This window comes from Psittacula echo (genome assembly GCF_963264785.1).
Source record: "Psittacula echo genome assembly, chromosome: Z".
Classification (NCBI taxonomy): domain Eukaryota; kingdom Metazoa; phylum Chordata; class Aves; order Psittaciformes; family Psittacidae; genus Psittacula; species Psittacula echo.
In genome coordinates, this window is record NC_137742.1 from 1,520,613 (window position 1) to 1,547,686 (window position 27,074).

At 41.4% G+C, this 27,074-nt stretch overlaps 1 protein-coding gene across 1 annotated transcript in view; it reads right to left on the minus strand.

Moving 5' to 3' along the window:
* DCC (DCC netrin 1 receptor) overlaps positions 1-27,074 on the minus strand; it is a gene marked incomplete at both ends in the record, with an annotated part of 627,385 nt that overhangs the window by 224,097 nt on the left and 376,214 nt on the right. Inside the window, 2 exons of the mRNA XM_080637247.1 lie at positions 19,560-19,680; positions 21,410-21,564. Of these exons, the coding sequence (XP_080493373.1) occupies positions 19,560-19,680; positions 21,410-21,564 (276 nt within the window). The remainder of the gene's footprint in view (positions 1-19,559; positions 19,681-21,409; positions 21,565-27,074) is intronic.

Below are 27,074 nucleotides of genomic sequence, written 5' to 3' on the forward strand. Positions count from 1 at the left end.
ATTTTTCAGGGCACAGTATCGCACCCAGCACCACTCAGCAACTTGCAAACTTTACTGAGAGCAAGAAGATTGATTTAGAATAAGCCACAAAATAAAACATTACATGGAAAATCCTTCTGGTGGAAAAGAGGCAGCGGGCAGGCATCCTCCCACTAGATGTTAGGTCATAAACTACTTTTAGGCAAAAGCTTTGTGCCCAAGGGAGTGAAGAGATCTCTCCCTGATCACACACAAGGAGACACATGTTGCTCCAGGGACAGCAGAATAAATTGTGCTTGTCCACCCCTGTCCATAGCTACATGTAAACTTGGGCTTTTCCTGCTAAAACTGTCTCATCCAAGCCAATGTGCTTGAGTCAGTGTTGCACAGCTCCGATCCCAAAGCCTGCTGGACAGAACAGCATCGTGTGCTCCTCTGCTTTTCTGGAGAAGCCAATGGGCAAGAGCAGCTCCTTGCTTTGTGAAACTATTCATCACAGCACAAACTGATTTGTTTCTCTCCATCCTGCAGTAATTACGAACAAAACCCAGATGAAGAACTAGATGATCTTTAAAGTTCCTTCCAACCCAAACCATTCTATGATTCTACAAAGTCACTAAACCGCTGGCTAAACTGAACCCTCTTTAAAGCATAACCATTAGACTGTATTTTCCTTGTTTATGTGTGGATTTCAGCATAAAACTTCCCCTTGCATGCTGAAGACAAGTCTAATGAGATTTCAGAACCAAAAAGCACAGGATAACTACAGTACTGCAAATACAATATTACACATGCACCATTAATTTTTCTAGGTGCTTTATATTTCTGTGAAAAACCTCGGTTTAGAATTGGCATTCTTAAGCATGCCTTCAACATGTTAGAAAAATATCTTAATTTTAGGATATCAGCAGATTGATTTTTCTTTTTACTGGGGCTAACAAATTACACAGAAAGATAAACGTCACAAAGCTATCGCAAGAATATAGTCTTGCAAAAGTAACAACAGCAATGAAATGTAATAATCTGGAGTCTAATATAATAAGCAACATTGTAGTTGAAATCTAAAAGAGTTGTTTTAATTTTGAGCAACTTCATATCAGGATAATCAAAGCCAGAATAATTCCTCCTTGTAGACTGGGCATGATTTGTCATTGATTTTTAAGAAACACATATAGATAGGGTCTGGAACCAGATGAAGAACAGACCTAGCTAAGAGAATCTTTTTTGTCCCATTATTATTTGTGGTTTCTCCTCTTGCATCTTTGGTGGATTTTACTTAGGTCCATCCATCTGTCTTCAGGCAGATAATTACACCAATGGACCCCAGGCAGATGGTTGACAAAAATCTGCTCTTAGTGACATCTAGTGCTGGACGTGGTGTCTTGAAGCATCGTTAACACCACTGTTAACACATGGCTGTTTCATCAGCCCCACCATCAGGAAGACTAGGATGTTGTGGTGATCTGTACCCTGAATTCTGCTTTCTGCAGTGGGGTTTGGAGAGCAAGTGATGTTCTTGCATCTCCATTACTGCTTATAAATTTGCAAATTGGGATCCTGTGTCTTCTCAGACATCTGTTTCAGTACCTAAACCAAAGTCTCACAGTTCTTTTGGTCTTTCTCCTCTTTATGATTTCTCCTCTAATAATTCCCATCACTTTCCTCTCTGGTGTTTCTCTGGTCCCTTCAGTGAAGGGCTAAAAATGGAGACCAGACTTCACTCGGCCAGTGCCGACTATAGCAAACATAATTTCATTCACATTACCAACCATGCCACTTCTCACACTGCAATTCATCATTTTCAGACAAAGCTGTTTGAAGGAGCATTCATTTTAATATATGATTTTAGATACATACTTTTATCTGGTCACGGATAACATGAATTAACTTAGCTTTATATTGTTTCATAATCTGGCTTGAAAAATTATCAGATTTGATAGTCATACTACAGCAAAGACATTGTTTCATGTTACGCATCTGGGCCCCAGTTCTGCAGGGAGAACCAGGGGAGTTCCCAGCATCACTGGTGTGTGGGCAGATCTCCTATCCACAGCATTGCCAAGGGCAGATCACAGCCACTGAAGGGAGTCTATAGAATTAAACCTCATCCTAATTAAGCCATTAAATTCAGCAGGTTCCATCTGCTTTTACCTCTCAGTGACAGATAATGTTTTGGCCCACAGTGATTATTTCCCATAAAAGAGAAAATGGAGTCCCACATCACCAGCACAGGGGACGCAAGGTCAAGCTCCCTGAGCCCTACCCATGCAAACCGTATCAGTAATTGTCCTATTCTTGTAATAATTACAAAAAAGTCTCACATCCTTACCTGATTCCCAGGCTCTTTACCCAATTCCCATTTTTTTCCAGGGTTTAACAGTTGTGACAAATGCTTCAAAATTCTTCTCTGTTCTTCCACTCCACTGGATTAGCAAAATTTTGCTTTATTTGACTGAAAGCACTGCTGTAGATGTTTTAACTGACAACAACTGTGAACAGCTGTTGCTACCTAAAGGACAGATATAAACTTGGCAGGGAAAATCCTGCCAGCTGTTTCTGGAGTAAAGTTGTTAATATCTCTGAAAAGCTCAGAAATCCAATGTACGCTAACTTACAAATAACAAGGAAAAAAACCCATCAAGAAAGCAAAACCAAAGAGATTGGAACCGGGTGATCTTTGAGGTCCCTTCCAACCCAAAACATTCTATGAGGCTGTGATATCTAGGATCCCTTAATCCTGGTTTAAGAAACATAAATGTAAGGTGCAAGGATATTTAAACTGAATTCCTCAGAAACAGACTAAAGCATTGCTCTGGTCCTGCAAGGAGATGGATTAATTCCCAGGCAGCCATTGCAAATCAGGAATACAGTCACCTAAGGTCAACATCGGTAAGCCAAAATCTATAGATGTGTGGTATTAATATAATGCCCAGAATAATGGATGTAACAACAGTTTATTCTGCATTCTGCAGCCATGAGATGCACGGGTCTGGTAGGAACCAGAGGGTCCCTCTGTATTCCTAAGATGGGAGGGACACCAGCGGGGAGCTCCAGGTCAGAGGATGACTCAGGATGGCCCAAACAAGTATGGAGCCTGGGGAAGGCAAGGGAAATATCAGGGTAGGCCATGGAGCTGCCCATCACCCTTCTGTAACAGCATGTCCTGTGTTTGTCCTGTGAGCTGTGTCCTCAAATCTGGTCCTCCCTTTATTTCTCAGCACGTGTGTAAATAGCTAGCGTACCTCTGAATGGACACTTGGCTATCAGAGATTCCTTTGCGCCAAAGGCCAGGTTGAGATGGGGCTTTGAGTCTAGTGTGAAGACCACTTCACACCAGTTTAGTGTGAAGTGTCTGTGCCAATGGCAGGGAGTTGGAATTGGATGAGCTTTAAGGTCTCTTCTAACCCAAATCATTCCATGATTCTATGACAGAAAACCGCAAAAGTCAAAGGAGGTGATCCTGCCCCTCTACTCTGCTCTCGTGAGACCTCACTTGGAGTATTGTGTACAGTTCTGGTGTCCTCAACATGAAAAGGATATGGAACTGTTGGAACAAATCCAGAGGAGGGCCACGAGGATGATCAGGGGACTGGAGCACCTCCCATATGAAGATAGGCTGAGAAAGTTGGGGCTGTTCAGCCTGGAGAAGAGAAGGCTGCGTGGAGACCTCAGAGCAGCCTTCCAGTATCTGAAGGGGGCCTACAAGGATGCTAGGGATGGACTATTCCTTAGGGACTGTAGTGACAGGACAAGGGGTAATGGGTTGAAACTTAAACAAAGGAAGTTTAGATTGGGTATAAGGAAGAAATTCTTTACTGTGAAGGTGGTGAGGCACTGGAATGGGTTGCCCAGGGAGGTTGTGAATGCTCCATCCCTGGCAGTGTTCAAGGCCAGGTTGGATGAGGCCTTGGGTGGCATGGTTTAGTGTGGGATGTCCCTGTCCACGGCAGGGGGGTTGGAACTAGATGATATTAAGGTCCTTTCCAACCCTAACTATTCTATGATTCTATGAAAGCTGTACTCCAAATACAATATTTTGAAGATTTTTTAAAGATGCTGCTCACAGAGATGTTACAAGCTTGAGAGAAGCAGAAAGCATATGGAAAACCCAAGAATATGCCCTCTTCCCTCCTTACTTTCTGAACAGATGATGCTACAGGATGGAGAGGAGAGAAATACATTTTAATTCGGGACTGAAGGAGAAAGACAGGGAAATAATTCTTCTCTAGTTTCTTCTTACAAAATATAAACAATTCTGTAATTTTTTCCTTTTTTATGTTAACAAACTTGATTTTCGTATACATATGTAATGAGTTTTTAGAGGTATCACTTCCCCACACCTATTTTTAACTCAAGAGATAAATAGAAAATCCTGGATCTTTGGCAATGTCAGTTCAGAGCCGTGCCATGGGTTGAGCAGATCTGCATGGCTGAGAGGCGAGGATCCTTTCATCCTCACATTGGATCTGTCCCATGTATAAAGTAGAATAAAATAGCTACCTCTTCACCGAACTCGAGTATAGGGGGGAAGGAATAACTCTTTTGCAGAGCTTTAGGAAATTCAACAGAGAAATGTGTGAATTTCTTGAATCTAGTCTGTGCTCTAACTAATGTTCTTTTCTGCAGAGAGAAGCCCGATGAATATGAAAGGAAATGAACTGGAAACACCTTTCACCCCAAAATCCGTGGCAGGATTAGGACACCTCTCATGGGATTAGAGGTTCAAATCCCATTAGGTAGAAGACAGCGTTGCCATACATGGCATGCAATGGCTGCAGATTTGATTCTGGGAAAAATATAATTACATTAAAGAATTTGCTGAAAGTAGACCCATGAGAAAGCGAAACCCGGCAAAGCAAATGAAGATAATGTGATGAATTTGAAAGAAGAAAAAATTGCAGAGGCTGAAGGGATAATATCCTAAACATGAACAATAAGTGCTGGTTAATGCTGTACAGACCGGTGCTGTCCTGGTCAGAGATACACTGTCAGCTTTATGGCCCCAGATTGACGAGGCCAGAGGGACTTCTTCTACTTAATCAAACCCTCAGACCTTTTCAAAATTAACTTCTACTGTTGCAAGGAGAATTACAGTAGATATTGAAATTGATCCTGATCTCCGCTCCACAGCACCAAGTTGCTGACTTCTGCAAATCTCTATTTGTGGCCCTGCAACTCCAGTTGAAAGCAGACACATTTGAGGAAGACAGGACCATTAAATAATCATCTTTATGAGGACATCATAAGAGAAATCCTCCACCTAGCAGTCTGACTGGGGCTTGCAGCACAGATAATGCTGTTCCAGATATCCACATAAGGAAAATTCTGCTTTCTGCTGCTGGAGGGGCCATTTAATTTTGACAGGACCAATTTCAGAGTACATGCTCCAGGACAGCAAATGGTAACTTTTGATGGCTGCTCACCTTGTCCCTGTAATTCCTCAGAGAATTGGGGTGTTTTCTGAACAAATAATGGCTCTTACTGCTTTCAAGCCACCCCTCCCCAGCCCAATCTTCCACTCCCAGGGAAAGGAACAACAAGGCGAGAATGCTGCTGAATATAAATAGGAGTAAAGCACATTATAATTACAAATCTGGCTATCCAATGTACAGCTCTAAACCCTGAAATGATAGGCTGACACTGTCATCCCAACCCAGACACCAATTACAATTACATCTAACCGAGGCCACTGAGCCAGACAGGGGAAGGGGTAGATGAAAGATGCATCATCTCAGGGATTCACCTCCTAAACTTCCAAGAAATATCATTCTGCGAATTATTGGGAAATCACTCAAGCTAAATAATTAATGTTTAAACAAGGAGCTTGAATTATTACTAAATGAGGGAGTGGGGGGAATGGGAGAGAAGGAGGGGAGGGAGGGGAGGAAGGGGGAGAATATGAGAAGTCTGATTTTTTTTTTCCTTGTCACTCAGATAAGATATTTGCATTCCTAGAAGAAATGCGCCCAATTCCTTCCCTAAGATCTTATATAAGGCTTTTTTTGTGATTTTTTTTTTTTAATTTATTTCCTCCTTTCCCCATTACTCTCTTTTTCCACAGATGTAAATAAACACAGAAACAGAGAAAATCCTAATAAGTCTGGATCACCATTAGAACCAAAAGAAAGAAAGAAATAAAGAAAGGAGCAAAAATCATCATCTTCACCCCCAAGCCCATGTTCAGAGTGTCAGAAGGCAGGAGCACTCTTTGATCTTAACAAGAGACCGTCTGCTCCTAAACTCTAAACCAAGCTTGTGCTGCAAAATCAATTTGTGAGCTCATTACATATATCCATATTAAACTATTTAGTCTATATTTAACACTATAACAAGGATAGTCAGGGTGAATTAGGCGGATTTTATTCCAGGTGGCAAAGAGCCAAAGTTCGCCCTTCCTCTTTTCATTCTCTCCCAGACTCATCTTTTGCAACACTGAAAAATTACATTTTGCACATAGGAGAGCACAAGCAAACACGTGTACACAGGAATGGCAAAGCTCTCCGTCTTTTATTGCTGGAGCTGTAGGTGCTAATGAAATCAATATATTCTAGTCTTCAGAGTGATATTGGCAGCACATTTTTGTATCTCATTCACGTGCTCCATGTGTCATCCTGTACCACTGGCTCCAAGTATGAATAAAAGCAAACCTAATATGGTATCTAGCATTTTCCTAAATAGGACCCCATAAAAGTCTGCTCGTTTGGGGGTTCTTTTCCCTAAATCTTTCCATCAGGGATTAAGGATGCAAAGTTAGTATCACTGACAAATATGCCTGAAGATTAATTTGCTGTTTCCCCATAAACCAAATACATTTAGCTATTTCCTACTCTTTCTTATCGTTGATCAGATGGCAGCTCAGCAAATAGGTTTCTGCTGGGAAGGTGACAAGGCAATGCACTACATTTAAAAACCCATCAGCACTCAGGACTGCAGACAATGCATCTCCTGACCTTATTACTCCTGAACTCTGCAGTGTAACTTCATCTACCCTCCTAAAGAAACCTGTTATGCTTGGGAAAAAATGAGCACCTGCAAAAGGGAGGAAATAGATGACAAAGAGAGGAGTTAACTTAAAATTAAGCTCTCTCTGGATTGTGAAGTGGCAAGTGAAGTCAGAAGCCTGGGGTGAAACACCCAGCTGAACCTGGCCAAACAAACAGGGCTAGAAGGATACGAGCTGTACGGAAGTGAAGAACTCTTAAATAACTTAAATTCACAGCCAGTGTCCAGTTACAGAATATACAGTCACCTCAGGATTTCTAATCTACTTATATTAAGTCCACCTTTGATAAACAGGCAAATACAACAGGACTCATTTAACCTGTAGGCATCTCAATGAGTTACTGGGAAGTGTGTGGGGGAAAACCTTTGTCACACTAGAGTCAGACTAGCAGTTCAGGCCCTGTCTTGGCTTTCCTCTCTAAGAAAAAGTCTTTTCTCCATTTTTTTTTCATTAATTCCTTCCTTATAGGTGGTTTAAAGGAAGGAAGTCAAAGCTCACAGAGGCTACAGCCCTGTAAACCCCCCCTTACAATTTACTGTTAAATTGTTGAAACTCAGGCCACAGATACTTCCCTGGAAATAAGGGCAAACGGATCTTAGCCTATGGCCAGCCGTCAGAGCCTGCACAGGACCATATACATTAGAAGGATGATCGTGGCTTCCCTGAAACCTGTGCCATCACCTCTTCTGACTGTAAATCCCCTTCCACTGGTTTCATGGAGTCACAGCAAGCTTCTTGCAAAAGCTGCCATCTGTAGCCTACCCCACTTCTCGTTCAGTATCTGTGTTCATTTTTGGTCCCTGCTGTACAAAAAAGATGTGGATGGGCTGAAGAAGGTCGAGAGAAGGGATACAAAAATGATCCAAGGACTGGGAAGCCATATGAAGAAAGGCTGATAGAGCTGGGTCTGTTCAGCCTGGAGAAAAGGTGGCTCAAGGGATACCTTGTCACCAGTATGTAAAGGATGGTTACAAAGAAGATGGAGATTCTCTTTTACAAGGAGTCACATGGAAACGACAAGAGGTGATGGGCACAAGTTAGTCATGGCAGAGCTGAGGGGGAGCAGATGCACAACCACCAGATCCGGGCAGCAGCAGACAGCCATGCTGAGATGTATCTGACCTCCTCTTGTATTCCAGTTCCTTCAGAATTTGACTTGGCACCTTTTATGGGTTTTTCTACAGCGCTACTTAACTGTGTAATATGTTGTATTGCTGTTGTGAAAACACAAAATTCTGAGCTTATGCAAAGCTGAATGAGCAACTCTTCAATGAGCTGTTCACGATACTTGTTTTCTTTGCATTCAAATTTCTATATGAAAAATTGAGCATTCTGGTATGCAAGCCTACTCATTCATATAATACCTGTGAAAAACAAAATCTCCTTTCAAGGTTTAACCCCTTCCTCCAAACCCCACAAAATCAAAAGTCATAGTAAGAGTTACTATATGAAACCTTTATACTAAGTTATCTGCACCAAACTCATACAGGACTAAAAAACACATCACTTTCCATAGTCATTTTAGTTCTGCTATTCTGAGATATAAAATTCTAACGGATCACAAAGTCTTAGAACTAATTGTGCAGTTATTAATTTATCATGTGATTATTGTGACATTACCATTTAAAGCCAATATACATTAAGTGATTCAATTAACACCAACTGAACCCTAATTGTATGTCAGTTTTCCATCATTACTGTTTATCAAAATATATCCTTTCTTAAAGATAAAAATCATGGTAAGGCTGTATTCTAAATGGTTAATAACATTATAGGAGATTATTACCATTCTTTGTCTTTTTTTCAAATTATCCTAAATCTGGTTTAATATATAGTTGTGTTCCTGTTAAGAGTACAGACAACAGCTCTTTCTCTCTTACATGCAATAGGTTTCATAGTTTTTTCTGTGAAATTCTATTATGTCTTTACAGAACCTTTGTGCTTGGATCACTCTTCAGCAGTGTGGTTATTTTGCCTTTTTTAAGAAAGCACAAATGTGATTGTAAATGGTTCAGGAGGCACAAATGTTCTCACAGTCCAACTGACACATTAGATGACTAATGTAACTTCAAAAGTTACTACTAAATTGTCTATCTTCCAGTCCCACACCACTCTGCTATTGACTGCTGAAGGTGTTAGAGCTACCCAAATACTTCCATTTCTCCCATGAGTTCCTTGCTCACCTGAACTTCTGCCCCTGGTCGTACAAACCTGCACTCAAATCCTGAGAGCTTCTGCTGGCCTCAGGGGCTGGTGCATTCGCCCATCTCATCACGGGTACATTAGTACTAAGAGAGAAACACAACCCAAAACCCAAGGTGCAAGGAGTGGAGTTTCCCATGCTGCACAGCAGCCACCCATCAGCAGCATTCCACAGGGCTAGGGAATGTTCAGGTCCAACCGCTTCCTACTTCAGACCTATAAAAGCTGCAAGCACACAACCCCTACCTGTAACAGGACCATTTATCCTGGGTTCTCTCCTCTTCAGACTGCTTATAAAAACTCATCCTGTTCACCTTCACATATAGCAAAGCTGAGAAATGTCTCACGTCAGAACACCTGACATTTCATAGGAATGCATCCATTGATGGAAGGAGATGCATCCTACTTCAGGCTAGGAAACATCTCCTGGTCTTACCACATTCTCAAATGACCCCTCTCCAGAGCCTCCCTCTTGTTGAACTTCTTCTCCCTGACTGTCCAAATACTCAAAACTCTGCCTTCACTGCGATTTCCCTCAGCTGGGGAAAAACAGCGTCTCCAGCATAGAAGCTCCTCTGAGCTTCATAAAGGACAGTGGTGGTGTAGAAACGCAGCTGCCAGGTTTTTAAACCACTGCAGCTCTTATAGGACAAAGTCACCAGGTTTTACATTGGTATTTAAAAATAAGATCAAGCACCTTTAACTGCATCTTTACAGAATCTGTTATAGTCCAAATTCTCCAGCAATCTTCACTAGATCAACAGAGACATAGTCTCGTGAACCCAACTAATTCTTTTCTACACACCCTATGGCCAGATAAAAAATACGCCCAGCAGATGTTTACCTAACTTTTTAAAACCTGAAAAGATGAAAACTCAAAAAATCTTCCAAGATAACCTCTTGCAGTGCACGTGTGCAGGGTGCCTTCTATGCACCTCTATTGTTTTTAGGGTGGCCTTTATATATATTTTTGTAACTTAAAAAATATTCCACTGAGTTTGCATTTTTTGCGTATTTCAGTTATAAATCCCCAATAAGGTGTCATAATATTATGGCAAAGACCACCATAAAAGCATATAAACAAAATTTATTCTTACTATTATCATGATCATTACTGCTTATGCGGTGCAATAAATGTGAGCAGCTTACCAGTTGTGCATACCAAAATAAGGATGTTAAATCTTGTTTTATCACAAAAAACCCTGACACTATGGTTCAGGAGGTTATTCTTCTCTCAATCCTTGTGCATTAGGTGCTTTTACTGCTTTTTCCTGGCAGCAGTTTCCCCTCAAACACCTCTTCACCCATCACCCACTGTGGGGCTCCAGACAGGATGATGGTACAGAACATTAAATACTACCAGGGTCCAGAGCCGCAATGCACAGCCCCACTGCAAGCCACCACTGCCTTGGGCTGTCATATCACCTTTGGGCTGAGATTATCACATCTGGGCTACATCACAGTTCATGCTTGGAACTGCATGCTCTGCAAGGTTACATCTCAATATCCTTAAGGTATATTTACAACTTTTAATGATCTATTTGATTTTGAAGAGCGTTAGATACTTGGGGCTGTGCTGCAGTTCAGTAGAATGCCACATTTATAGAATAAAACCAGAGATGGGCTGATATGTCAGGGGAAACTCTCCCACGGCTGGAAGCAGAATTTCAGTCTGAGTCTGCTTGGATGATGCTGGAGAACCACTTGTGGTGAAGAGTGACACTGCACAACACAGAATTATAGAATCCCAGCCTAGTTTGGATTGGAAGGGACCTTAAAGCTCATCCAGCTCCAACCCCTGCCATGCACAGGGACACCTTCCACTAGAGCAGCTTGCTCCAAGCCCCTGTGTCCAACCTGGCCTTGAACACTGCCAGGGATGGGGCAACCACAGCTCCTCTGGGCACCCTGTGCCAGCACCTCAGCACCCTCACAGGGAAGAGCTTCTGCCTAAGAGCTCATCTCAGTCTCCCCTCTGGCAGGTTAAAGCCATTCCCCTTGGCCTGTCCCTACAAGCCCTTGTCCAAAGCCCCTCTCCAGGTTTCTTGTAGCCCCTTTAGGCACTGGGAGTTGCTCTAAGGTCTCCCTGGAGCCTTCTCTTCTCAGCCTGTCTCCAGAGCAAAGTCCTTGCCAGGACACCCTCAAGTCCTCCTCAAGCTGCTCCATCCAGTCTCCCCCAGCCTATGTCTGTATTGGTGATTGCCTTGACCCAGGGGCAGGATCTTGCCCTTGGCCTTGGTGAACTCTATGAGGTTCACATGGTCTCACATGGTCTCCAGCCTGTCCAGGACCCTCTCCATCCCATTCCTTCCCTTCAGTGTGTCGACAACACCACACAGCTTGGTGTGTATTGCAGTCACTGCTTTGCTCCTTCTCAGGAACAGCACATGAGAGCCATGCACAAATTTTTGTGCCTCAGGCTACCTGTCAGTACCCAAACCAGAGCCCATGAGTGAGCAGCTCAATGGGTAAAGAGTCCCTGATCCAGTACAGGAATCTGCCCTCGTGCTCTTTTAAATATAAGAAGTCAATATAGTCAATATTACCTGCACCTCATGATTAAATAAGCCTTCAGAGAATAAATACCCTTCCACATCCCGGTAGAACAACCATGCCTCTGTGTTAGAGGAAAAAAAGAAAAAAAGAACTATATATTCTACTCTGAAATTTATGAGTGGGTTTTTTAAATAGTCTCTCACTTCTTTCCTCTGCTCTGTCTCTGCCTACACAATGTAAAGTAGCTCTGTGAAATTTGTTATCTCTAATTCAGGGCATAAAGAGCCAACTGAACAGACAGCACATTGCAGCTTCCTCTGTGAAGACAGAATCAGGATTATTAGCACCAAGATGTATCTGCCAAACTGCTTTTTAAAATTTCTGATAAAGAACATTTCTCATCACTACTTTTCACTGTTTTACCAGTTGTTAAAAAAGCCCACCTGTTTTTCCTGATATTTGAAATCACAGTGTTTATTTCAGACTCATTATAAGGCTAACCATAAGCAAGGTTAATATACATGGTTTAGCTTTCCAACAGACTTGAAAGGACTGAAAATATGAAGTTTTAATGCCAATATAAGCTCAGTTTTTAGGATAGAGATGGACTTTATTTTGTTGGTTTTTTTTTAATGGGGAAGTAATTATTAATACTATACACTATAATTATTAATATAAGTAATAGATTAAGTAATTATAAATAATACTAAATAATATTTATGATAATAAAGGGAATGGAAATGGTGCCTCACAGAATGTTTTTGTAATAGGAGAAAGGAAGGTTTTTGAAAATTAATTGAGTCAACCCCTGTTTATCCTTAGCAAAAAAAGTAATTCGTGGGTTTCCCAAACTCAGCCTCATTATACAGAAACGCAAAGTCTTGTGCATGCAAAAATCTAAAATCTGCTAGCTGTTAAGCTGAAAATCTGACATGAGAAGGAGCTATGCAACTTGTAAGTTGAGGAATTAAAAAGGAAGAAAAAGTACGTGATGAAAATGACAAAGTGAATGGCAGAGAAAGCTGAGCCCGAGCAGCTGGGCTTGGAGTTCAGCAACCATTCAGTGAGGACCAGGCATCAAGGACCAGGCTACCCATGACCATCAGCTCTCTGTATCCTTTCCTGTCTCCCTGCAACATCTGTCTTTGGACATTCTTCAGCATCTGGAGGTCACCAGTGTATGGACATGCAATCCTTTCTTCAAATAATCTGGGGCTGTGCCCCCTACTTGCTTGGCAGCACAAAAAGCCCAGGTATTCATTAGTTATGCTGCATAAGAGATTATTTTCTTTGTTGCTCTGTTTGCCAACTTAGCTGCTGCTTATAATGCCAAGAATGTAGAGTGATTTACAGCACTTTCACCAGTCTCTGGGTTAAGGCATATTCTTGAGCTTCTAAATTTTCACTTTGTCTAGAAAGAAGTATTTTGCCAGACATAGCTAATAATTATCTTACCCTACACACAAGTTGATTATTTCAGGGCTGTCTTTATCTGATCTTCCATCTGCTGTAATGAAACAAATGCTCCACACATCTTGTGAATATCTAAAGGATGAATCTGTGAGAAGCCACTGGCATAAAGCAAATAATGGTCTGGGAGTTCCTTATAGGAAGGCTTTCCTCTGGGACACTCTCCTCAGCTGAAGTTATGCACATCCATCACTCAGCACCATGCAGTTCTCTATTCATTCTTTAGGTGTGCAAATAACAGGTTTTATACAGCCATAAAACCAAGACAGCTGAGATCTCTTTTATCTGCTTCTTCTTGCTGAGAATTTTTTCCAGTATGTGTAACCCTAAGTACATACTGCAGGCTTTATTCCTGGTACCTGCTCAATACGATCACACATTCACATAGACTGCACAAAGTCCCTTTAGCAGAGTTAAGGAACAGAAATAGAGGAAGCCAAGCAGCACAGCAGCCTGATAAACTCAGAATGTATGTGTTGGGGATGAAAGAACTGAAATCCTTAAATCTGACTCATTTATTGCTTTGGTTTTTACAGAAATAGGAAGCCTTTAAAGTTGCTTCTTGTTTTTCTTGATAAAATGGTGAGCAATCTCTTCCTAAGAGGGTAACATTAAGATTGTTAATGGGAAGAAAGGAAAAAGGAGTAGAAACAATCCCAAGCACCTTTTTCCCAAGTGTGCTGGCATTAACAAATGTACTTTGATTTATTGACTAACTTGTGCATTGCAGACCATCAACTGTCACTTATACTCCCATTCATAATACACTGTTAAGTACAATGTCTCTCTAGTCATAATCTCGACTTAAAAGGACAGAGATTTTATATTTCTCAGAGAGCTCGTTGGCTTTTTATAGTCTAAGCAACAGATATCAAAATAGTTATAAGCATCCTATAGCCACATGTGGATACTAAAAGTGAAAGCTGTTAACTGTATGAGCTAGCAACTTTCTGGCTTTCACTTCTCATTTCAATATTGTCTAATTATAATTTAGCATCACAGCCTCTGCAAGGGGTACTTTCAGTCTCAGTCTGAGCTCAATTATATTTGCTTAATGCCATCTTTTGTGCTGCTACTTCAGGCCCTAGAGTTAAAGGTAGTCAGCAGTGGATGCGAATCTACATATTGCCGTAACAACAAAGGTAATAGGAGCAATCACATTATATCCTTCTACCTGATTAAAACTTACAAAATCCCACGACAGAACTTACACAACATATTTAACTCACTAGACAATCAAAATTATTTGCAGTAAATAAAAGCAAAACCTAACTGTAGTCTTATAATCACCATCAAATAAAAAAGTAGTGACCATTTTACCTTGATGTAAGTTTGGCACAGAAATCCCTGTTAGAGTAAATCATTATTAGTTCAATGAAGGGTTCTGACCCTGGCTTTCAGGAAAAGGAAGCTCAGATAAGCATTCAGCATGTCTCCATTTAAGCCCCTTCTACATTAATGGCTGCAGAAAGAGATGATAGCTATTAATGAGTATATTGAAACTTCATCGGGCTCTCATAAAAACAAATGCATGCTGAGCGTGATCCAGCAAAATCAAAGCTGAGGGGAGTACGTTCCTCCTGCCATGGCCAGCCCCAGCGCTTCATTTGTATTTATAGCTGGCTTCTCCACCATCTGTGCATGACGGCCCTCCCTTCATCTCAAAGGAATTGGAGTGGCATTGTTTGAAGATCTGATTAAATAGCCAGAAAAAAGTAATCCATCACTTAAAAAGGGAAATGGAGACAATTTACAATGGTGTCCTGTAGCTCTTTAGGATTTTCTTTTTATTTTCTTCTATTTTAATTTTAATTCAATGCCAAACATAATAAACACTAACACAGAGCATAAAATTTACTGACAGCATTTGAATTGCAATGACTAGGTGGGAGCAGCAATGAGTTGCCCAGTTTCCCTCAGGATGATCCTAGCACCAGATTAAAGCCCCCTATAGTAGGAGATGGCCTGCTTCCTTCAGATGTTTGTGTGTCTAAATATAATCCAAATGTATGAACTGCATGTGAGATTCAGCTTAAAAGCAAGTAGAAGGAAAGAAACAACCCCCAACCAACCAAACAGCAAAATACAAAGGCAAAATACAAAATACAAATGTGCACATCCCCACAGTCAGATCTGAAGTGGAGCAAGTTGTTTCTGAGCAGGATGATGATGATCCCAGCTAACCTTGCTCAGTACCATACAGACTTCTTTTTTCTACCACTGAAATATGTTTGCCTGTGTCTTCTTATTTTCAAATTTGTCTCCAAGGGAAGATAACCTCATCATCACCTCTGGTGACTGCACTGACGGAAATGCTCACCTGGCAAGATGCTGCACCACACCAGGCAGAAGGCATGTAAAGAATCATAGAATCATAGAATACTTAGGGTTGGAAAGGACCTTAAGATCATCTACTTCCAACCCCCCTGCCATGGGCAGGGACATCCCACACTAAACCATCTCACCCAAGGCCACATCCAACCTGGCCTTGAACACTGCCAAGGATGGAGCATTCACAACCTCCCTGGGCAACCCATTCCAGTGCCTCATCACCCTCTCAGTAAAGAATTTCTTCCTTAGATCCAATCTAAACTTCCCCTGTTTCAGATTTAACCCATCACCCCTTGTCCTATCACTACAGTCCCTGATGAAAAATCCATCCCCAGCATCCTTGTAGGCCCCCTTCAGATACTGGAAGGCTGCTATGAGGTCTCCACGCAGCCTTCTCTTCTCCAGGCTGAACAGCCCCAACTTTCTCAGCCTGTCTTCATAGGGGAGGTTCTCCAGTAGCCTGATCATCCTCGTGGCCCTCCTCTGAACTTGTTCCAACAGTTCCATGTCCTTTTTATGTTGAGGACACCAGAACTGCACACAATACTCCAAGTGAGGTCTCATGTGTTGGGACTGGTCTTGTTCAAGATCCTTGTCGGTGACATGGACAGTGGGATTGAGTGCGCCCTCAGCAAGTTTGCCGATGACACCAAGCTGTGTGGTTTGGTTGGTACGCCGGAGGGAAGGGATGGCATCCAGAGGGACCTTGACACGCTTGTGAGGTGGGCTGATGCCAACCTTATGAAGTTTAACCATGCCAAGTGCAAGGTCCTACACCTGGGTCAGAGCAATCCCTGGCACAGCTACAGGTTGGGCAGAGAAGAGATTCAGAGCAGCCCTGCAGAGAAGGACTTGGGGGTGTTGGTTGATGAGAAAATGAACATGAGCCGGCTGCAGTGTGCGCTCGCAGCCCAGAAAGCAACCGTATCCTGGGCTGCATCAAGAGGAACGTGACCAGCAGGTCGAACGATGTGATCCTGCCCCTCTACTCTGCTCTCATGAGACCTCACTTGGAGCATTGTGTGCAGTTCTGGTGTCCTCAACATAAAAAGGACATGGAAATGTTGGAACAAGTCCAGAGGAGGGCCACGAGGATGATCAGGAGACTGGAGCACCTTCCGTGTGGAGACAGGCTGAGAAAGTTGGGGCTGTTCAGCCTGGAGAAGAGAAGGCTGTGTGGAGACCTCATAGCAGTCTTCCAGTATCTGAAGGGGGCCTACAAGGATGCTGGGGACGGGCTATTCATCAGGAACTGTAGTGACAGGACAAGGGGTAATGGGTTCAAACTTAAACAGGGGAAGTTTAGATTGGATCTAAGGAAGAAATTCTTTACTGTGAAGGTGGTGAGGCACTGGAATGGGTTGCCCAGGGAGGTTGTGAATGCTCCATCCCTGGCGGTGTTCAAGGCCAGGTTGGATGAGGCCTTGGGTGCCATGGTTTAGTGTGGGATGTCCCTGCCCATGGCAGGGGGGTTGGAACTAGATGATCTCAAGGTCCTTTCCAACCCTAACTATTCTATGATTCTATGACAGCAGAGTAGAGGGGCAGGATCACCTCCTTCGACCTGCTGGTTACATTCCTTTTGATGCAGCCCAGGATACGGTTGCTTTCTGGGCTGCGAGCACACACTGAAGCCAGCTCATGTTCATTTTCTCATCGACCAACACCCCCAAGTCCTTTTCTGCAGGGCTGCTCTGAATCTCTTCTCTGCCCAATCTGTAGCTGTGCCGGGGATTGCTCCCACCCAGGTGTAGGACCTTGCACTTGGCATGGTTAAACTTCATAAGGTTGGCATCAGCCCACCTCACAAGCGTGTCAAGGTCCCTCTGGATGCCATCCCTTCCCTCCGGCGTATCAACCGAACCACACAGCTTGGTGTCATTGGCAGACTTGCTGAGGGCGCACTCAATCCCACTGTCCTTGTCACTGACAAAGATGTTGAACAAGACCAGTCCCAACACCGATCCCCGAGGGACACCACTCATTACTGGTCTCCAGCTGGACATCAAGCCGTTGACCACAACTCTTTGCATGTGGCCATCCAGACAGTTCTTTATCCACTGAGTGGTCCACCCATCCAATTGATGTCTCTCCAATTTAGAGACAAGGATGTCGTGTGGGACAGTGTTGAACACTTTGCACAAATCCAGGTAGATGATGTCAACTGCTCTGCCCCTGTCCATCAGTTTCGTAGCCCCATCATAGAAGGCCACCAAATTGCTGAGGGAGGATTTCCCCTTAGTGATGCCATGCTGGCTGTCACCAAGTATCATGTTGTTTTTCATGTGCCTTAGCATATCTTGCCGGAGAATCTGCTCCAAGATTTTGCCTGGCACAGAGGTGAGACTGACTGTGAAGTGGGAACCGAAATAAATATCTGCCTCTCAATCCTGATACCTAACCACCAATCTTAGCCAATTAGTCCTGGAGAGCTGGGTGAGGAGAGACCCCAGGCTGCAGGAGGATAATGATAATGACTTGGTGGACATGACATTACTTCTCTATTTACCAGCACCCCCTCCTTCCTGGATGTCTCACCAAGCTGCATGGTTCCAAGGCTGTGAAGTGTCTGAGTCATGAGCATCTAGGGGAGAGGGAGAGAAGGGCTGGGAGGTCTCTGACAGATCCCCAGTAGCTACTGGAGTTGCTATCAGGTAGGGGAGAGAAAAGAAAGAGAACAGGCTGAAAAGGGTACTGAAAGTAAAGGGAGAAGGAGTGACAGGGAGCTTTAATGCTATGCAAAATCCATGTTCAGCCATGCATGTGGAACCAAGACAGAAAATAGATGGAGAAACCTTAACCCAGCTCGTATTTGCATCTACCTGAAGTATTTGCATAAACAGGACTTAGAAAACTGGGGATCTCTGGATTTCAGTGGCGCTTACTCCTCACTTTTGTCTACCAGATGATCTCATCTATGGCAGTACTTCTACCTCCCTCTGTACTACCTGGAACCACTACAGATAACAGCACTTACAACACAACAGCTTGCAGGACTGAACTTTGACAAATCTCAGCAAATGTTCCTGCTCAGTGTTCAGACAGGACTTCCTAAGAGTCAGACTACTGCAGCTAACAAGAACATGGACTGCAGCCATACTTATTTCTCTATTTCCAAACAGCCAGATTTTTGGCAAAGCTTTAAAACTTCACACTGATGCTGTGTGGAAACTTTTCAAAGTATTTCCCAAAGAAATACTATGATATGAGCCATCAGGCTGGTTGATTGATCTCAGCAAAGTTGTCTTGACAATTTGTGGTCTACCAAGATTCTGCTCTTCTCAATCCAAATCAGAGAAAGAACAATGCTTCAGCACACTTTCCTGTTCTCATCTTACTGCCATAATCCATGAGAGGCAGCAAGTGTAACCTGCAGCCCAGTGCAGGTCATTAATCATTTATAACCCAGAAACTTTGACAGGCTTTTATCTATGCTTTGCGTATCACCTAGTTTAAGATGAAGACATCTTTCTGTTACTTAAAAACCCATAAAGTAGTAAACACTTAATCTGCTGCACAGTGCTGTCCATAAAACCAAACATGCATTAATTTCCGAGTAACAACAACAAAAAGCAGCATTCATCCTGTCAGCACGTAGACACTACCATTCTGATCTCAATGGCTGGCTGCAGTTGATATCCCACTGCCAAATTTTCTTTTTCTTCCCCTCTTTTTCTTCTTTTTCCCTGAGACAAGTGTTCTACAACAGCTTAACACAGAGCTACATAGGATAAAATTCTCTGTTGCTTACGGAGTACTTTATTCTATCACCTCACCAGTTTGTGATCACCTCATATTTCAGCAGGACAAAGCCCACTAATACATAGTAGGGCATCGCCGTTGGCTTTTCATGCAGGTTTAGTGAGCCTCCAGAGTAATTTTGAGGACAAGGCCAGCATTTGTAATTGCCTCAGTGAACAAAATACCTCAAACTATCTGATAGCCTGGACATGCTTTTAACTACAGCCAGCCAGCGGGATAAGTAAGAGGGAGTAAAGAATACTAGCTGCTCATTTGGGATTTTTTTTGTTAATAGCATTAATTACATCTACAATTCTGTATGTCCTTTGCATCTTACCAGGCTCTGGGATGATTAGCTGTGCACTGGCCTGTGCGTTTCCAGCTTCATTTTCAGCTACACACTGATAAAAACCTTCATCTGACTTTACCAAGCCCAGAATCCTTAAGTTGCTGCCACCCTAGAGAGAAAACAAAAGAGAAAGCAAGGAAGTGGAGAGAATTAATTGGAAAAAAAACCATCCAAAGTGAACGTGGATTATAAAACCTTTCCAGAAGAGCTATTCTGTGAAACACGGTGCTGTGAATGTAATCCACCTCACATAGCCCTGATCCTTGGAGGCACATAACCATAAGCACTTTCATTAGGATCGTCTTGACACTTTGTAATCTTTGCATTTTGTATGATAGTGCCTATGGCCCAAGGGTGAGTTCACTTTCTTGCACAGAGTCCCTCCAACACCTTTCTCAGGCTCCAAATTACAGCCATCAGTCGAGTAGTGCTCTGAATTTTGTCCTGGCCCTTTGCTGCAGGGAAGATTTTAAAGAACTTTCACCTTCTGCATCTTTGAACAAACACTATTCTGAAGGTCAAACTCTCCATATGGCTTGAGGCCTGGAGATCCTCAAGAAAATGTCACTCTGCGCTTACTTCATTTGAAACAGATTTAACTTTCAGCTTTTGTTAGCACAAGCAGAAACCAATTATGTTGGGTAAAAAATCTCAAGTGAGGGGTATTATCTGGCTGAAATGCATCTTCTATTAACTATTAAGTAAATTCATTTTCTAACACCTTTACCACACATCCATGACAGCAAAAGAGACCTGTCTTTTCTCTGGACAGCTTCTGGCTGCTCTCTAATAAGCAAAAATATTTAAAAAAAAAGGTTGAATTTCTATTGCATACGGCAGAATAACTCTATCCTGCATGAAAAATACATTACGAAAGTTTGTTTGTGATAAGTAATTGAAAGACATGATGATAATCAATATTGTTTGTTACAAGGTGAAAAATTAAAAAGTGCTGAAGCAAGCCGCATCTCTGAACCAGCCACATCTTGTGGCCTATAGGTATCTTCACATGGCTGAAGAAGTGATCCCCAACATCCCTGCTCACTAACAAGTGAGTTACAAGTGGCACTGCTTTCAGGAGAGGCCAGCTAGATCAACTCTTTCACAAAACACAGCATAAATTCTTAGCCCATATAATAATGACATTTAAACTAAAGGAGATTGTAATTCTGGACAGGGATGTTACTTTGGGTAGGGCGCACAACAATTCCCTTTGAAAAGTAGTAATTATGTCAAATGGGACTTCTGACAAGGGCCTGTAGGGACAGGACAAGGAGGAACAGCTTTAATCTGCCAGAGGCAAGATTGAGATGAGCTCTTAGGCAGGAGTTTTTTCCTGTGAGGGTGCTGAGGCACTGGCACAGGCGCCCAGAGAAGCTCTTGTTGCCCCATCCCTGGCAGTGTTCAAGGCCAGGTTGGACACAGGGGCTTGGAGCAACCTGCTCTAGTGGAATGTATCCCTGCCCATGGCAGGGTTTTAGAACCAGATGAGCTTTGCGGTCCCTCCCAACCCAACCCATTCCATAACTCTTAGCCCCTTGTGTCCATGTACTATTTAATTGGAGATCTATTACTTTTTTGACCAATGACAATGGTAAGGGAAATAAGTAATATGGTACGTAATATTATCAATAGCAACTCATTCAAATATCACTAAAATTCAGAGACAGTGTCAACATACGTAACCAAACACATACCAGTGCAATGTGCCTAATTTGTATTTTGTTTTCTTTGGGAAGACTAATATGCTTATGAAGGCAAAAAGTGTATCAAATATCAGAATACATTTCAGAACTTGACTAAAAAAAAAATCTAATAAGTGAAAGCCAGATAATTACCACTATCTGAAAATAGTCGCTGGGAATGACCACTTCTCCGTTCTTGATCCACTCCACCATAGGAACAGGCTTACCAGACACAGTACATTCAAACTCAATATCCATACTCTCGTAGGCATAAAGATTTGAAGGGTGAACTAAAAACCATGGTGGAACTGCAAAAAGATGGGGAAAAAATGAAAGTGGCAATGAGTAGATATAAATTAAGGCTTAGAAAGTAAATAATTTCAACAAGCTTGAAGAATATTAGACATAAATAGAAAACATTTCTGTAATTCAAATTATTCTCTTTGACCCTGAGCATATTAAAAATTTAATACTAGGGAAAATATTTTCTCTAGAAAATACACTTAAATCATCAATGTGGGGCTTTTTTTGTTTGTTTGGTTTTTTCCCACGTGGAATAATTAATACCTCAATTTAGAAGACATGTAAGGTAATATTGTCACTAAGTGAATAGAGGGGTAATGAAATCTAATTTATTTCAAAGGATCAGATGCCAATTGTTTATAACAAGGTCTTACAAGTCAAAGTATGGAGAGCTACATATAGGTAAAAGACAAGTCCACTGACAAATGATACAGAATTACAAATATTTACAGTAGGGACTTTTGCATATAACCAAGAAGGACTTCTGACTCAGTTTAGAGAAGATGAGGAGATAATCAATAACCAAGAAATCTGTCCCTAGTGATTGGAAGAAGAAAGAGGTTGAATTATCTTTGCCAAAAATGAAATCTTATTAAGCTAGCAATTATCTGTTGCCTTGTATTACTATAATCTATTCACAGTTTTTCAGTATGCTGTATGATATGCTAATTTAATTTAATTTCATCATTATTGTACTACTAGGATGATGGAAATCAGCAATTTGAGAAAAACTGCTAATAACATTACATTTCTAATAAGCCTCCCCCGCACTGTACTGAAAAGCACACGCAAAAACTCAGCAGCCTACGTATCCACCAGCTTTCGTAGGGGAATGAAGGTCTCGGTTTTGAATATCCACAGTTGCCACGAAGTCAGAATAGATTAATTCCTAAGTACCATCCATGACTTATTATTCCAGACAGAAAATCCAATTGTATTTCTTGAGCCATCATTCCCAGTGTCTGATTATAATATTTATAAAGCCGTAATATTAAAAAAACCCCCCTAAATTAAAAGAAGGTGAAGATTATAAAATAAATTGCTGAGAAAAAAGCTAAGAAATGTTAGAATGGAGGCTGCCCTCACATCCCTAACTCAAACCTCAGGTTTGCAAGGATTACAGCATGCTCTTCAATAACACAATAAAATTCAGTTTCTTTGCAGTCTCCCTTGGGGCTATAGGAGGACCCCACTCACCAAAAGAGTGATTCAGGATTAATTTCAAGCTTCCTATTTAGTACACACCTTCACACTTTACAGTTTTCAAACTTTTCTCTGCAAACAAAAGGATTCATTTCCCAGTTTTTTGTTGGTTTTTTTTTTTTCTGGCTCTTATTTCTACAACACCTGCATGAGCCACAGGTGTGTTTAAATTCATAGGATTTGGACACTAAGAGGTGCTACTAGCCAAGCTACCAGTGATACGGCAGAAGTACCCCCCATTTTTCTTGCCTGGTTAAGTGTGATTTTGTACTCAATATACTAACGTGGGGTTGTTTGCACATCAGAGCAAAAAGTCTCATTAGGGATGCAGAAAAAGATGAAAAGAGTTGCAGTAAATGAATGCAGGGTGTAAGCGACAAAACCCATGTCCAGTAGGAATATTATAGCAGACATACCAATAAATTGAATTCTTCAGGGTTCGAATTTCAGCACCTTAACTACAAATATTTTTTTTTTTTTTTTTTTTTTTTTTTTTTTTTCTGGTTGACAATAGAGTTTCCAGCTTTGGTTATAAATGAAGACAGAGTCCTAGACATCATCACCTCTTCAGTCATACGCTCCCAGTTAATCCTGAGTGCTCTCCAAACTTGTAGGTACAAATACTTTCTGAGAAATGAGATTATTTAAAAACTGTGTACAATGCATAAACTCAAGCAGATCTGAGTAAGACTGCAAAGGTTTTATGTCAGTCTTTTCCTGATTTGAGCAATTGGTTCTGCTTTTGAGCTGAGTTGCCTACACCTAAATAAGCATACACCCTGGGCCCCTCCAGCACTGGTTTCATGCCTCATTTTCTCTATTCCTCTTTCAACTTGGTCTCTTGTTTATCATATATTTAATAATTTAGGATACCCAGAAGATCCCGATCCAGTTCAGCTCAAACCCAATCATGCAAATTAAAACTGATGAGGTGTCCTGATTAACTTAGCTGTCTAATTTCCTACCAAAAAGGCTTAGACAGACGAATGTATTTGGCTCAGAAACACTCCAGGCTGGGCTCTTCTTGCTCTGTGGCCATACAGACATTAAACCAGGGTCTCCAGACCACACAGCCACAATACAGGGAATTTTGTAAACAGTTTGTCAAGTAAAACATCACTCATAATGGAAAACTAGTGACAAAGATGATGATTAAGAGGATTTAAAAAAATAGTATCACTTACATTAGAGATACACGAAAAAGAAACGATTTTGTGGCTGAGTTATGGAGACTCACCATTGCTACTATGGCTCAAGGAAAAATAAACAAAGCCTTTATGTAAGGAAAACCTGAATTAAAAAAATTAAAAGAGAATCACATTCATATATTAATTTTTAACACTTTCTCTTTTTACACTAAGACTCCTAGTATAATTTATTTAACAGACTCACTGAAAAACACTAGTATCTACGTAGTTTATAAACCATGTCGTTTTTCAGAGCTTTGACAAAATTATAAACTACTCAATCTTCATTAACATAGTTTATTGTGATGTCACCAGAAGCCTGCAATTAATTTATAGACTTGTAATTCACGGATTCACATGTGTTATTCTTTATAACAGACACTCCAAGACCCTGACCCCACTTGCCTGCAGCTTTTCATTCTCCAGCAAAATGGGTGCTCCTCTCCCTTCATCCCTCTTTCTCTTATTTTTTGAATTGCTGGTATTTTTCCAGACTGATAGAAAGCTTGATGCTTGGTTGCTTTTGTTTTATTTTTATAATGGTTCATTTTCAGTATACACATATCTGGATGTTGAGTTTCACACAAAACCGGATGTATTTAACAATTATAACTTATTCACCAACACCTTTCCTACAGTGGGAGAGGAGTGCCCTGTATTTTCCTTAAGGACACCATTAAAGTGAGTAATTTGCATAATTACTTTGGCAGAAATTATGCAGTATTAAACACACGTAAGATGCCGCAAATAAGGACAACCTAACACCCCAAAGCAGACAGATGTAATACATTAAGATTGGAAATACATATGCATGTATATATAAAACATCAAGCACTTTAAATATAGGTTCTATAAATATTTTATGTATTCAATAAATGTCAAGCACTCCCATATTTGCTTTCTATGTGTTTTTTCTCAGTACTGATTATTTTAAAGGTATGCACCAGCAGAAGGCTGGTGAGGTGGGTTGCAAAGGAAATAAAAACACATGCTGTTTTCATGTTCCTTCTAATTACATTGTGGCAATCTAAAAAGGCTTGAACAAACAGCAGACATATTTTCTCCCCAAACTTATAATGATTCACAGAAATGTTTTTTTTCTTTTTCAGAAAATGCCTGTGAAATGTTGGAAAGTGGGAGTTTAGTGAGATTTTTCTGGAACAGCCGTGGACCGTAGATGCATTTTTTGTTGTACTTTACCCTGGCTCTGGATGAAAGTCTAAAAATTCTATTTTCAGACAAAGATAATTTAGAATAACAACTGTCCTGGGTTCAGCAGTAGCAGTCATTTTTCTCCTTCTTAAGTAGCTGGTGCAGTGCTGTGTTTTTGACTTTTGGCCTGGGAACAGTGCTGATAAAACTGATGTTTTTAGTTGCTGGTCAGAATGTTTAGTCTGACCAAGGACTTTCTGAGCCTCATGCTCTGCCAGGGAGAAGGGGAAGCTGGGAGGAAGCAGAGACAGGACACCTGACCGAAAACTAGCCAAAGAGGTATTCCATACCACAGCACGTCATGCCCAGGATGTAACTGAGAGTAACCCAGAAGGCGTGGATGGCTGCTGGGTGAGGGCGAGGTATCAATCGACAGGTCGTGAGGTGCTGTATTCTCTTCCCTTGTTATTCCTTTATCATTATTATTATTGATGGTAGCAGTAGTGATTTATGTTATACCTTAGTTACTAAACTGTTATCTCAACCCGTGGGAGTTGCATTCTTTCGATTCTTCTCCCTGTCCCTCCAGGAGCGGGGGGAAGAAAGGGTTGGGGGGGGAAGTGGACTGCGTGGTTCTAATTTACGGCCTGGGCTTAAACCACGACAACAACTCAGAAGGTCATTCTTATTCCACATCGGCATGAAACCACTTTTCTAAACAATGTTTATTTCATATCAGCCCAGCCCTATATCGAAATGCCCCAGTTGCAGACTGAGGATACTTTATGTGAGATATTGTACCACAAAAGGAAGGAAAAACTCTAAAAGATTAATGGTGATCTAGAAAAGAAGATGTCTGTGAGATTTAGGGAATCATATCAGCAAGTGAGATCAAAGTCCTTTGGATAAAGGATGAGGACAGGCCCCAGTGTGTAACCCTATTGACTCAGGAGGATTTTTTTGTGTGTGTGCGAGTGACATAACTTAAACTAAATACAAAATAGGATCCATTTTGCAGTGAAGTAGTTTTGTATAAAAGCATACACAAAAGTTTAAAGTTCTTGGTACTAGAGTAAATACACTTAGTGGGTGCTTAGTCACCAAGGCTGTCCCCCAGCAGACAGCACATCAATATCACACACTCCAAGATTCAAAATGCAGTAACTTATCAGATGCCAGCAGATCCCACACACCTCTGAGAGAGGACGAGTGCTTTGTTTTACTCAGTGCAAGAAAAAAGCAGATTTGAAAATTAAATTTAACGTGTATACTCCCGTAAAGCTCATGCCATAGCCCTAGTCTTCACTTGGCAGAAGATCCCTCAGATGAAAAACATGCTCTAAAGTCTGTCTCGTTCACAGGTCCCTGCTGAAGCAGGCTGTCATTTGCTGTGGTCTTTTAAATAACTCCTTGAAAGTCTGTGTAGGAATTCTACAATGCCTTGAGGTGCATGTGTGGGTCTGGGTCTCAAACACCATCTTCAGACAAATAGGCTTTTCCCTCTAAGAGCCATAGCAGGCTGTATTTATTACCAAAAATGTCAAAGATTGGTTGTAATGAGCCTGTAGCAGAGACTCGGAAACTAATCTAATACTTGCCAGCAGAAATACCTGTTTTAGGGAGCTGTGTGTTGGGATGATCTCCTTGTTTCTAGAAATACCTTTTCTAAGATGACATCTGATCTTGTGACAAGAGGGAACAATTTAAACTCCACAAAATGTCAGCATTTCCTAATGGAGAGTGTCTTCTCTTTGCATGTTTGAATAAGGAATGTGTTTCTACTGACCCAAGAAGGATAACTGCTGTCAGCAAGTGCCCAACCTTGTCAGCCTTCTCAATGGGAAGATTTTCGATTGCATGTTCTTAAAGGCTGGGTTTGTCATCTCACAGATTCAAATAGTTTTTAAAAATACCCCTTGTACTTTTCACTGCTAACTTGCGCAAACCATGAATTTGGAATAAAGTCACATCAA